Genomic DNA, 12,265 nt, shown 5'->3' on the forward strand with positions numbered 1-12,265 from the left:
GCTGGAGGAGAACTCACTCGCGCTGCTGAGGTTGAAGATTTCAATGAACACAATCTCAATCTTGATCTCTCGGAGGACGACCATCGATATATCACTGATTTGTTATCGGAGAAGACTCCTGGGGCGGCTACCGACTCAACCGTTGGACTTGGTTCAACGGAAGTGGGTCCTTCTGAGAGTAAGGCTTTTAGTCCATAACCTTTATTGTCCTTTTGTCAATTAACTTTAAATAATCATATAAGTGTTCGAATCATAGGACCAATTGTTGAAACTGATACCACTATAACCATTGGAACGTCTAATCAACCTGAGGGTCGTGACCTCTCGTCATGGGTAGGAACCGAAGTTGATTTTCAATCATCCATTCCTGAATCCCAACCTGCTACTCCTGTGGACCCCATGATGATAGAAATTACTGCCACCCCCAAATTAGTTCTATCACAACAAAAGCGAGACCAACTGAAGAGGTCGGTACGTCGGCAGCTGTTGTGACTAGAGTTGGTGAGTTTTATCAATCATTTGTTTTAAATTTCTGATCGACATTTCATTATGCTCATTGTGATTCTCTTGTTTTTCAGAGTCTTCTCCCAAGAGGCCTATTAACTTGGACCCAAAGTTCTCTGAGGTCTTAATTGAACAATCATCTGATGTAGCGGGTACGTCAACAGCTGTCATTCCTAAATCAACCTTGGTTGTTCAGGAGGCCAAACTAACATCATTGGGGCAAAAAGATCATGTTGAAGGCTCTTCTGTTAAACTTGGTATGCTTCAGCTCACCATCGCTTATGGATTTTAAGTCTCGATCACTCATTTTCTTCTTTTCCTATTACAGTGCCTTCCTCAACCTTGCTTGACTCTATCAAAGCTTTGGTGTCCGATAGGGATCCGGACAAGGCGTTTATCTGTTCAGACATCCAAAGTTTTGCTTATTTTCTGAACCTCATGATTGATCGGATTCTTTATCAAGGGTCACCCTTCGACAGCTTTAGGAGATCACTTGATCGTCATGTAGCAGGAATCAGAGAAAATGGATATCCTGAATTGGCTGACTCTATTGAAGCATACTTAGCTTAGATGAAGCGATAATTTGAACAACTGAGGGACTTTAAGATTGGCGGCGTCTCTTCTTATGTATCAACTCAAATAGAACTCAAACTGCAGGAGTGGCATACTTCACAACAATCAGCAGAGCTCGAACTTCAAAGGTTAAAAAATCGTGTAGCCCAGATGAGATTGGGCATTGCTAAGAAGATGCAGGCCAAGGCTGATCTACTCCAATCCTTAGAATTACGTCAAGCTCATATAGCCCGCTTGGAAAAGGAGCTTGTAGAAGCCAAGGACGCCGAGAGTATTCTAAAACTCGATTTAGTTGAAGCTGAACGGGTTGAAAAAGATTTATTCCAATAGCTAGAACTTTAGGACAAGAAGCTCACTGAGACAGAACAAGAAGTCCTCCAAGCTCGGAACACCAGTGAAGAGTCCTTAAGAGCTAACCTGAAAGCTGAATTTGAACAATCTTATGCAGAAGAGCTCTCAAAACTTGAAGGGCAATTTTGTAATTACAAATTATGTTTAGATTAGAAGAAAACTTTTATTCTGTAATGACATTTTTTGCCGCGTTAAAGAGTTTGTCTTAAAAAATGAACTCTTTTGCTTATTGAAGTTTTATTATGATTACTCACTTTTGTCTAGAATAAATAAACATAATACTCATAGGATTTTTGGCAAATCCTCAGCCATCAACGGATTTGATATGCCTTTACCGACTACCGTTTGAGTCGGGCTAGTATGTGAATTATCTAAATCTATTTCACATATAACGTTAGGCTAAAAGAATTAGACTCTTTTAGACTTTGAACTACAATATTGAATATGTAGGCTACATGTGTTAGATGTAGGCTTATCTCTAATAAGGGATAGAGATAACATCCCCTATGCATGAACGACATGGATTTTGAAATGTAAGTAGGTTACATTTCCCATGCAGGAAAATGAACCCAATATTATAAAGAAAGAGTTGGATATTCTATCTCTCAATCTCTTGTTTGTTGGTAGAGATGAAACCAAAATTGGAGAGAAATAATTTTATATTCTATCTCCTGGTCTCTTATTTGTTGGTAGAGATAAACCAAAAATCGGAGATTAAGAATTTTATATTCTATCTCCTGGTCTCTTGTTTGTTGGTAGAGATAAACCCAAAATCGGAGATTAAGAATTTTATATTCTATCTCCTAGTGCAAAAGAAACTCAAAGTGGGATCTCCACTTAGAGAATTTGGACTAGTTTGAATAATCCTGACTGTCATAAGGTTTGATTATTCAATTCAAAAGTATACCTCTCATTCGTGAAATGAATCGAAAGGAGATTTTAGTTGTAATCCTAACTGTAGTAATGTTTGACCAAGTGAGAGTTTGAGGACGATCCTAATTGTTTACCAATTTGATCGTTCGATTCGTGGAACTCCTGTTAATGGAAGGAATCAAGAGGGAATTTTGGTTTTGGTCCTAACTGTAGTAAGGTTTGACCAGGTAGGAAACAGGAATGGGGTACAAATAACAATGGGTTTGTTGATTTGTACAAATTACTCAGTGAGAATTTTTTTTTTGATGTCAAATACAAGAATTTGACATGAAGTGATTCAGCGACTGATATGGACCGCTAACTTGAAAAACAAAATTTGAACATTGTATCATAACTTCAACATTGGAGATGTTAGAAAGCAGATACAATGGGAGTTTGAAAGATTTTAATTCATGACAAATTTCGGTGGACCCACCGTCGATTAATTCGATCGGCAAGTGATTTTGTGGTGAGGGACTACGAATCATCGAGTTTCGCCCTCTATGATCGCATTACGGGGATTTTGTGAGGAAAGATTAACTGTATTCTGTCAGTGAATCTCATCTCAACAAAAGCTTGTAGAAGAATCTTAATTATTTTATAATAATCAAGAATGGATTATTCAAATGATCAGTTTCTTATTTAGAACAATCAACTAATCTCGGGTTATCCCGAAGTATCCTATACAGGATTCTCTATGAACTTCCCGTTTTGCATAGGTTATCCTGAACATATTACGGATAATACTTTTTCAGGAACTTCCCATTTATTAGCATCATTAATTTGTTGCCATCGTGGGTAATCAGGCGATACGCACCGTTTGAATAAACTGTTTCTATTACGAATGGCCCTTCCTATTTGGGTTGGAATTTTCCTTTCTTCTTGGAATTAAGAATCATAGGTCTTCGAACGGCAAGAACCAGATCTCCTTCTTTAAAACTTCGTCGTCGGATTTTTTTATCAAAAGCCCGAGAAATTCTAGCCTGATAAAACTCGATTTGTTGTTGAGCCTCCAAGCGTTTTTTATCTAACATCTCTAATTCTTCGAGACATTTCTGGTAATTTTCTTCTGTCGCCATTCCTGTTGTGAGAGCGATGCGGAGAGAGGGAATTTGTATTTCTAAAAGCAGGACAGCTTCGCATCCATATGAGTATGGAGTTGCTCCCGTTGGCGTGCGGACAGTCGTACGATAAGCCCACAGTGCTTCGCCGAGTTTGTCGTCCCAATCTCGCTTATTGGTTTTCACAAGTTTTGCCAGAATTTTGATAATAGTCTTGTTAAAAGCTTCGGCCAATCCGTTAGCTGTGGGATTATAAGCAGTTGACGAAATGTCTTTAATCCCGAATTTTCTGCAAAATTTGATAAATGCGTTGCTAACGAATTGAGGACCATTATCGTGCACTATTTACCTTGGGACACCATACCGATATATGATATGGTGTTTAATGAATTTGATCACATCACTTGTCTTTACTTCTTTAAGTGGAACTGCTTCTGCTCATTTTAAGAAGTAATCGGTGATTGCCAGAATGAAACGGTCCCCTTTAACCGAAGGTGAAAAAATAGGACCCACTATGTCCGATCCCCATGTTTCAAATGGCCATGATGTCGCCGATGGGTGTAAATGTTCAGGAGGCTGGTGCATATAATTTGTATGTAATTGACATACTTGACATCGTCGGGCGTAGTCAACTGCATCATTTACCATAGTTGGCCAGTAATATCCTATTCTCCTAAGTCGGTCGCAGAGTTTAGGGCCAGGCTGATGCGCACCGCATGTTCCATCATGCGCCTCTTTGAGTGCTTGTTCTGCTTCCTTATTGGATAAACAACAGAGTAATAGACCATCGTACGACCGTCGATATAGCATTTGTGCTGCAGCATTATAGTAAAATCTCGGTGCTCTTCGCCGAATCGAATCCCTTTCTCTTACATCTTCGGGTAAGATACCATGTAGGACATAATCAATAATAGGAAAACGCCAATCTCGAACTTTGGGTTCAACTCTCATTGAGTGGGCTTCTTTGGTAATCAAATCGTAGATTGGAACAATAAGCTGGTGAGTTCTCACTGTAATTAATTATTCTGTTTCGGGAGGCTGAGCCAGGGATACCGATAATACCGCCAATGCGTCTGCATATGCATTTTGGAGACGTGGAACGTACTCGATGAAAAAATCTTCAAACGAGCTTGCCATCTCGATGGCTACCTGGTGGTATGGAATCAGATCCCAATTTCTGACTTCATACTCTCCTCGTATCTGATTAACTACCAATTGAGAATCACCAAAAGCTGCAAGGTATTCGACCCCTAGCTCTTTGGCAAAATTAAGTCCAATTATTAATGCATTGTACTCGGCCACGTTATTAGAGCATGGTTTGGTTAATGAATATGCTCTAGGTAAGACATGTTTTTCCGGAGAAACTAAAACGACCCCACTCCTGAGGAGATTTTAGAACATCCGGGTGCACATGCCATATTAGTTGCTCGGGAAGCCCCATCAAAGTATAATTGCCATACTTGTTGATGTGAGGTGGTATTTACTTCGTGAGTTTCATCTGGCAGATCATCGTACAACTCGACTATATCTTTTGTAGGGTTTTCCGCCAAAAGATTGCAAATAGCTCATCGCTTAACTGATTTTTGTTGCTTGAAATACAAATCATATTGCGATAAGAGTAGAGCCCACCTGGCTAAACGTTGCTTGAAATACAAATCATATTGCGATAAGAGTAGAGCCCACCTGGCTAAACGCCAATTCATGGAGGCCGGTTGGGTCATGAATACTCGGATTGGGTTTCCTGGCTAAACGCCAATTCATGGAGGCCGGTTGGGTCATGAATACTCGGATTGGGTTTATGTTGGAAATGGCATAAATTGTTTGTCCAACTAAATAATGTCGCATTTTTTGGATTGCGAATACTAATGCAAGGCATTCTTTCTCGATCATAGGATAACGAGATTCAGCTCCTACCAATGTGCGACTCAGATAATACATAGCTTGTTCGTGACCGTTATCGTCATCTTGTGCGAGTAAAGCACTTAACGAATGGCTCGTCACTTTGACATAAATCAAAAATGGTCTGTCCGATTTCGGTGTAATGAGGATAGGTGGATTCGCTAGATACGTTTTAATATCTTCGAATGTCTTTTGACATGCTTCATCCCAAATGAACGACACACCTTTCTTTGTGAGTTTGGAGAATGGTTGACATTTTCCGGATAGGTTAAATATATACTTTAGGCTCTTATGATCTGTATAAATATCACATAATACCCTATATAGATAGTGTCTCCATATCTCCAGGGCAAAAATCACAGTAGCCAATTCCAAATCATGAGTGGGGTAGTTCTTCTCATGAGGCCTCAATTGTCTAGAGGCATAAGCCACCACCTTGTCATTCTGCATCAAAACACAACCTAAACCTCTGGAAGATGCATCACTATATATCACAAACTTATCTGAACTCGTAGGGATAGTGAGGATAGGAGCGGTTACTAACCGTTTCTTTTAACTCCTGAAAATGTTCTTCGCATTTCTCACTCCATATATATTTGACATTCTTACGAATCAGATAAGTTAAAGGGGCTGCTAATTAGGAAAAGTCCTTGACAAATCTTCTATAATATCCTGCTAGTCCCAAAAAGCTATGAATCTCAATCACTGAGGTGGGACGCGGCTAGATCACGACAACTTCAACTTTCACTGGATCCACGGATATCCCATCTCTAGTGATCATATGGCCCAAAAAATCACCTTTTCTAGCCAGAATTCACACCTTTTAAACTTTGTGTATAGTTGTTGTTCCCTTAGGGATTGCAATACAATCCTCAAATGTTCTCCATGCTCTTGGTAACTCTTAGAATAGATCAAGATGTCATCAACGAAGACCACCACAAATTGATCTAAATATTATTTGAATATTCGGTTCATCAAATTCATGAATGTGGCCGGTGCATTAGTCAGTCCAAAAGGCATCACTAAAAATTCATAGTGACCGTAGCGAGTCCTTAATGCTGTCTTTGCTACGTCCTCAGGCTTAATCTTTACCTGATGGTATCCTAACCTTAAATCAATCTTGGAAAAATATTGAGCTCCTTGAAGCTGATCAAATAGATCATCTATCCTTAGGATTTGGAAAAATATTGAGCTCCTTGAAGCTGATCAAATAGATCATCTATCCTTAGGAGTGGATACTTATTCTTAATGGTCAATTTATTCAGATCATCTATCCTTAGGAGTGGATACTTATTCTTAATGGTCAATTTATTCAACTCTCTGTAATCTATACAGAGTCTTATACTCCCATCTTTCTTTTTCACAAATAAGATCGGTGCTCCCCATGGAGACACGCTTTGTCTAATGAATCCTTTATCTAATAACTCTTGAAGTTGTTCCTTCTGTTCCTTCATCTCAACTGGTGCTAATCTATAAGGGGCTTTAGATATAGGAGTGGTCCCTAGGACCAAGTCTATGGCAAACTCTATCTCTCGACCTGGAGGCAAACCTGGCAATTCATCAGGAAAGACATCCGGGTAATCTCTTACAACAAGTATATCTGAAAGCTTTTTCTCATTCAATTGGTCACTCATCACACAAGCTAAATATCCACTACAACCTTGCCTCAACAATTTGTTAGCCTTTTCCCCTTGAAAAACAAAACTCGCCTCCGCTTGTGGTTTAAATTTTACCAATTTTCTCAAACAGTCTATAGTAGCATGATGAGATGCTAACCAATCCATTCCTAAGATAACATCAAAATCTGACATGTCTATGCATATAAGGTCTGCATTCATGACATGACCACTCACTAAAACTCCACAATTCTCATAAACATATGACGCTAGGAAACTACCACCCATAGGTGTGGAGACAATTATCTCACTACTTAATAGTGTCGGTGAATTGGGAAAGTTCCTAGCAAAGTGAGGGAATACAAAAGAGTGTGTAGATCTAGGGTCAAAAAGTGCATGAGCGGTGAATGAGCATATGGGAAGAGTACCTTCCACCACAGATGGCGATGCTTGTGCATCCTTCCTTGTCAGAGTAAAAACTCTTCCTTGGTTCCTCTGGTTTTGCTACACACTCTGGTTGGGCTGAGCCTTCCACTGTGGAGCACTTGATTATTATGAGGCATTAGTTCGAACTGCGCGATTTCCTCCTGGTGCTCGCTCTGTTATTGGTTGATTCCTCAAGGTTGGACAATCTCTCTTGAAATACCCAGGTTGACCACACTCGTAACGTCCACGGTGAAGTCTGCAATATCCGGAGTGATGATTTCCACATCTGGGGCAGACTGCTGACTTGTTTGGCTGGTTCGTTTGATCATGACGAAAGGGAAATTTTGTTGTTGATGACCTCCCGGGCTGATTCGATGCTGACTTGTCGGTTATGGGACCTCCTTCGGTCCGTGGGCATTTAGCTGAATTCTACTTCTTATTGCGGATCTCCTGATACTCTAGCTTGTCTTTCTCAATTTCAAACGCAGTCTCGACCAGTTCTGTGTAGTTCCTGATCCTGAGAGCCACTAGTTTTCCTTTGATATTTCCCCTGAGTCCTCTTTAAAACTTCTTGGCCTTATCTGATTCTTCAGCAATCAGATGTGGAGCAAACCTTGATAGTTGAGTAAACTTAGCCTCATACTCCTGTATTGTCATGCTGTTTTGCTGCAACTCCTGAAATTCGATGGCCCACTGATCCTAACATCCTCTGGAGTATATTTCTTAGTCATAAGTTCCACAAATCTATCCTAATCAATCTGTCTTTGCGTAGGCTTTTCCAATCTTAAGGTTGCCCTCCACTAATGTTCAGCTTCCCCTCTGAACATGAAGGCGGCAAATGACACCTTTTGCTCCTCTGTGCAATTTAAGACTGTAAATATCTTCTCCATTTGTAAAATCCATTCCTCCACCACCAAAGGGTCAGTGGTACCCAAAAAAGATGGAGGTGTGAGCTTCCAAAACTATTCTAGAGCTGAGATAGTGGGTGTTGGTTGGTTGCCTCTAGGGTTGGTATGCTGCTCGAGGATCTTCACCAATTGTTCTAATGGATCTTGCATTAGTTCTTCTTGAGCAATAGGCTGTTTGCTGGTATTCCTTGTTATTCCGATAGGACAGAAGATCCTTCTTCCAAATTCTCCATGCGTTGTCCTTCCCTATCTGTGGTCTGATTTGCTCTTGTTCTCACCATTATCTACATGAAAATATAGCAAAGGCTCAGATTCCACACTTACTCATAGTACTCACATTGAAATATCTTTATTACTCATATAATATATATACATAAGGAACGTCAACAATCAACCTAGAGTACTGATCTCTCCAAAAGCTTTCTCATTGATATAACATACATATATTCATCAATACAAGAGTTCTACAAAAGTATAATAATCTATATCTAAGATATAGATGAAAGTATGCAATCCCAAAATACACCACACTTGGGTGTCCACCCAAAAGCCAAAAGTAATAAGATTCCTAAGGTTAGTGACCCAATGGGTCAACCTCTAGGAAGAGGTGGAAGAGCTGCTAGAAGTAGACTCTGTATCGAAGTCCTCAATTGGTTGGGGTTCATCACCATCTAGGCTGATCTCCTCCTGCTCATCATCCTCATAGGATCCTCCACCATTGGCTCATCCTCCCATGCCCAATCCTCCTCATCTAAGTCGAGCTCCCATCCAAGTGGAATTCCCTCTAGTATTCCACCAAGTAGAGGCTCCTGCATAACCTCAAATTCCCACTCCATGGGCTCCTCCTCTAGATCCTCATCCTCTATAGGGTTTTCCTCCGGCTCCTCCTCCACAGGATCCTCCTCTATAGGGTCCTCCTTGGGGTCCTCCTCCTCGGGATCCTCCTCCTTAGGGTCATCCTCCTCGGGGTCCTCCTCTTTAGGGTCCTCCTCTTTGGGGTCCTCCTCTTTAGGGTCCTCCTCTTCGGGGTCCTCACTCTCAAGCTCGCCACTCTTTGCCAATTGCCCAGGGTGTGATGGCCAATCGAAGAGTAATCCACTCTCTCCCTAAATGTCTCCTCTAGATCAGTCTCCTCAGAGATGATCTCCTAATCATCTGAATGTGTTGACCACACCTCCCTGCTGCTAATGGATCCTTCAATCCCAGAAACATTCGAATCAGAATCTCATTCCTGCCAAAAGTTATCTATCATCATCCAAGGGTAAAAACCAATCTAATAGAAATCTAGATATTACAAGAATGTCAGGGAAAAATAATCTTTCCATGACTGGTGTTTGACACCGACTTGAATCATCCCTATGTCCCCTTAGTATTTTATGTATGACTCTTAAGGTGTCAACCTGTGCTCTGATACCACTTTGTAACGCCCCTTAGGGAGGTACATAAAAATTTAGGCATGACCTATTTCTAATAAGAATGGTCGACCTGCTAAATCTTTATGCATATCACAATATAGATATACCGAAGGGCGAAAAATAAGGTAGTGGAGATGTATATGCAATACTCAGGATCACGAGGTTGATAGCAGAGTCCATAGAATACCAAAATAGAAGAACACTAAAGGGAACTACAAAATATTATAATAATAGCAGTGGCTACAATATTAGTACAGGTTTTATAAGTCAAAAATACTACAAGAGTGAACATAAATTAACTCCTACTAAGAGTTTCCTCCGGAGCTAATCTTCAACTTCAGGGTCTGCAATCCCCTTATCCTTGCCAGTAGTATGATCTGCGAGTGGATTAAAAAACAATAGGGGTTAGCCTAAGGCCCAATAGGTAACCATAAAAATCTCGGGTACCACACAAGGGAACGAATGAAAATGATAGACATAGATATCAAACTTGAACAAAGGGATCTCAACATTAAGTTACCATTCTTATATTGCTATCATTGACCGGAATGAAATAACATGTAAAGATGAATAATCAAGGTCTAATATTTAGGATTCCAAACTCCCCAATCATGGGATAATCAATAAACCGCGCATACCTTTATACACCCACTGGTGAGCGTCCTCACACAGGGCATTGTCCCCACCGGCACACATTACTATTACCACCCATTGGTGAAGCTTACTTCACACAGGGCATAATCCATGAATATAGACTATCAATTATCAACAAAGAATGGAATATTATCATTACTAATAGTCGAATCATCGAAGCAAGTCGAAATGTTGCAATATAATATTTTGAGGATATCAAAGATATAAAACTGACATAAACAACATTAGGATAACAATGGCTAAGCAATCACAAAGAGCCAACGTATGAAGTGAATTAAATAGGAATATTAAGGAAGTGATAAGATATACAAATTAGCATGGGAAACTAACTCGCAGAAATTTCAAGAAAGTAATCAATCGAACTCTCAAAGACTTGAGAGGAAACAATGAAAGGTTACCTATAGATTATGCCGGGATCCTCTCGGCCAACGAATGAATCCAAGATTCTCTGTCCTATATACATGTATACCCACATGAGATTCTAAACACTATGTCTTTTATAATTTTCTAACTTAAAACTTATATTATGGTATAAGCTACACTCTAGATGATTACATTCAATATCTCTAGCATGCACAGCAGCCCTAGTAGTGTATATACAGCAGATTTAGGTGAATGGATGATATGAGTCGCCGTGCGAGCACCTTTAATCGTAGAATTATCAAAGGTGGGTTGAGAAGAGAATGGCAGAAACACAAGAATAATTCAGTATGTGGCGAAGAAAAATACCCTCTCTAGATTATGATATGAAAAGATTACAATCCCTCTCTCATAATCTCACTAGAATCGAGAAAAACTCTCAATTCTCTCTAAACCCGAATCTCTCTTGATTAGAATCTATCTTTGATTACCTCTATTCATTAGAAACCCTAAACAACCCCTTATATAGATGTAATAATGTGGATGGCAAAGTGGTAAATAACCAAGCCCAAACCCCACAAGAATTCGTGCAAACAGAAACCCAAACGAACCAAGAAACTATCTATGAGTCGACTCATGTGCATATATGAGTCGATTCATGACACATGGGTCGACTCATGACTCACATGAGTCGATTGGTCAGAAACTTCTGACAAAATGGCAGGGTCTCGTGAGTCGACTCATGACAGGCATGAGTCGACTCAACCTGATGAGTTGACTCATGTGTATGTATGAGTCGACTCACGAGCTGAAAACTGGATGCTTCGATTCTTCGATTCACCTTCTCGTTTCATGCTTTAACCTGCATTCCACCGTGTTGTTTTACACCTCTATTCTCAAGTTACCATGAGAACCATCTATCCTCAAGCTTCCATGAGGATCGCTAAGTTCCAAAGAGAAGATACACCCGTATCATGGGTTCCCCTTTAGGAACTTGAAGTACCATTCAAGTTAGAACTTCAGCTGAGGAAACTCGCGAGCTCCTCCATCCTTTCTGTACCACCTAGCCTTGTTAGGAACCTGATATTGACGTACAACTAGAAATGACTCCTTCGTTCCTTGCCTCATCGTAGTCATCTTCCGCTTCGACATGCAACTCCTTTTCGATGGCTCGTCATGAAGTCTAATGCACAGCGAGACAAACTTTTTGCTTGCATTTACTAGCCTCTTAGAGAAGATTGGAGGCTTTCGAGCGGGATTTTTTTCTCGGTTTTTGGCTTTTGGCGTGGAGATCTCTTTCAACCTTGCTTCTAAAATGTTTTACGATAATCTCAGGCGAGTATCATCTCTGCTAATCCCCCTCCCAATTTCAAAATGTTTTTAAAGAGATTTAAACATGTTTTGTAGAGCCTAAACGACTAGATTATGAATAAAAGACAACTCTTTTGTATTATATGTATAAAGATTAGGTCTTTTCATGCTAAAATGGTTGAGAATGAATTTTACAGATGTATTTAAGATCTGAAGATAATTTTTAAAACGTGGTTAATCTAAAGAAAGAAGTTTGATTCATCGTTTTGAGCTTT

General features: G+C 40.0%; 1 protein-coding gene across 1 annotated transcript; it reads right to left on the reverse strand.

Annotated features, from left to right (window-relative positions):
• Window positions 8,922-10,342, reverse strand: LOC109846172 (glutamic acid-rich protein-like). The gene is made up of 2 exons (XM_020415395.1): window positions 10,304-10,342; window positions 8,922-9,302 (listed from the first exon to the last, which is right to left on the reverse strand). Exons 1-2 carry the CDS (start codon window positions 10,340-10,342, stop codon window positions 8,922-8,924), a joined length of 420 nt encoding a protein of 139 aa, XP_020270984.1.

The sequence above is a fragment of the Asparagus officinalis genome, chromosome 6 (assembly GCF_001876935.1).
Source record: "Asparagus officinalis chromosome 6, Aspof.V1, whole genome shotgun sequence".
Taxonomy (NCBI): Eukaryota; Viridiplantae; Streptophyta; class Magnoliopsida; order Asparagales; family Asparagaceae; genus Asparagus; species Asparagus officinalis.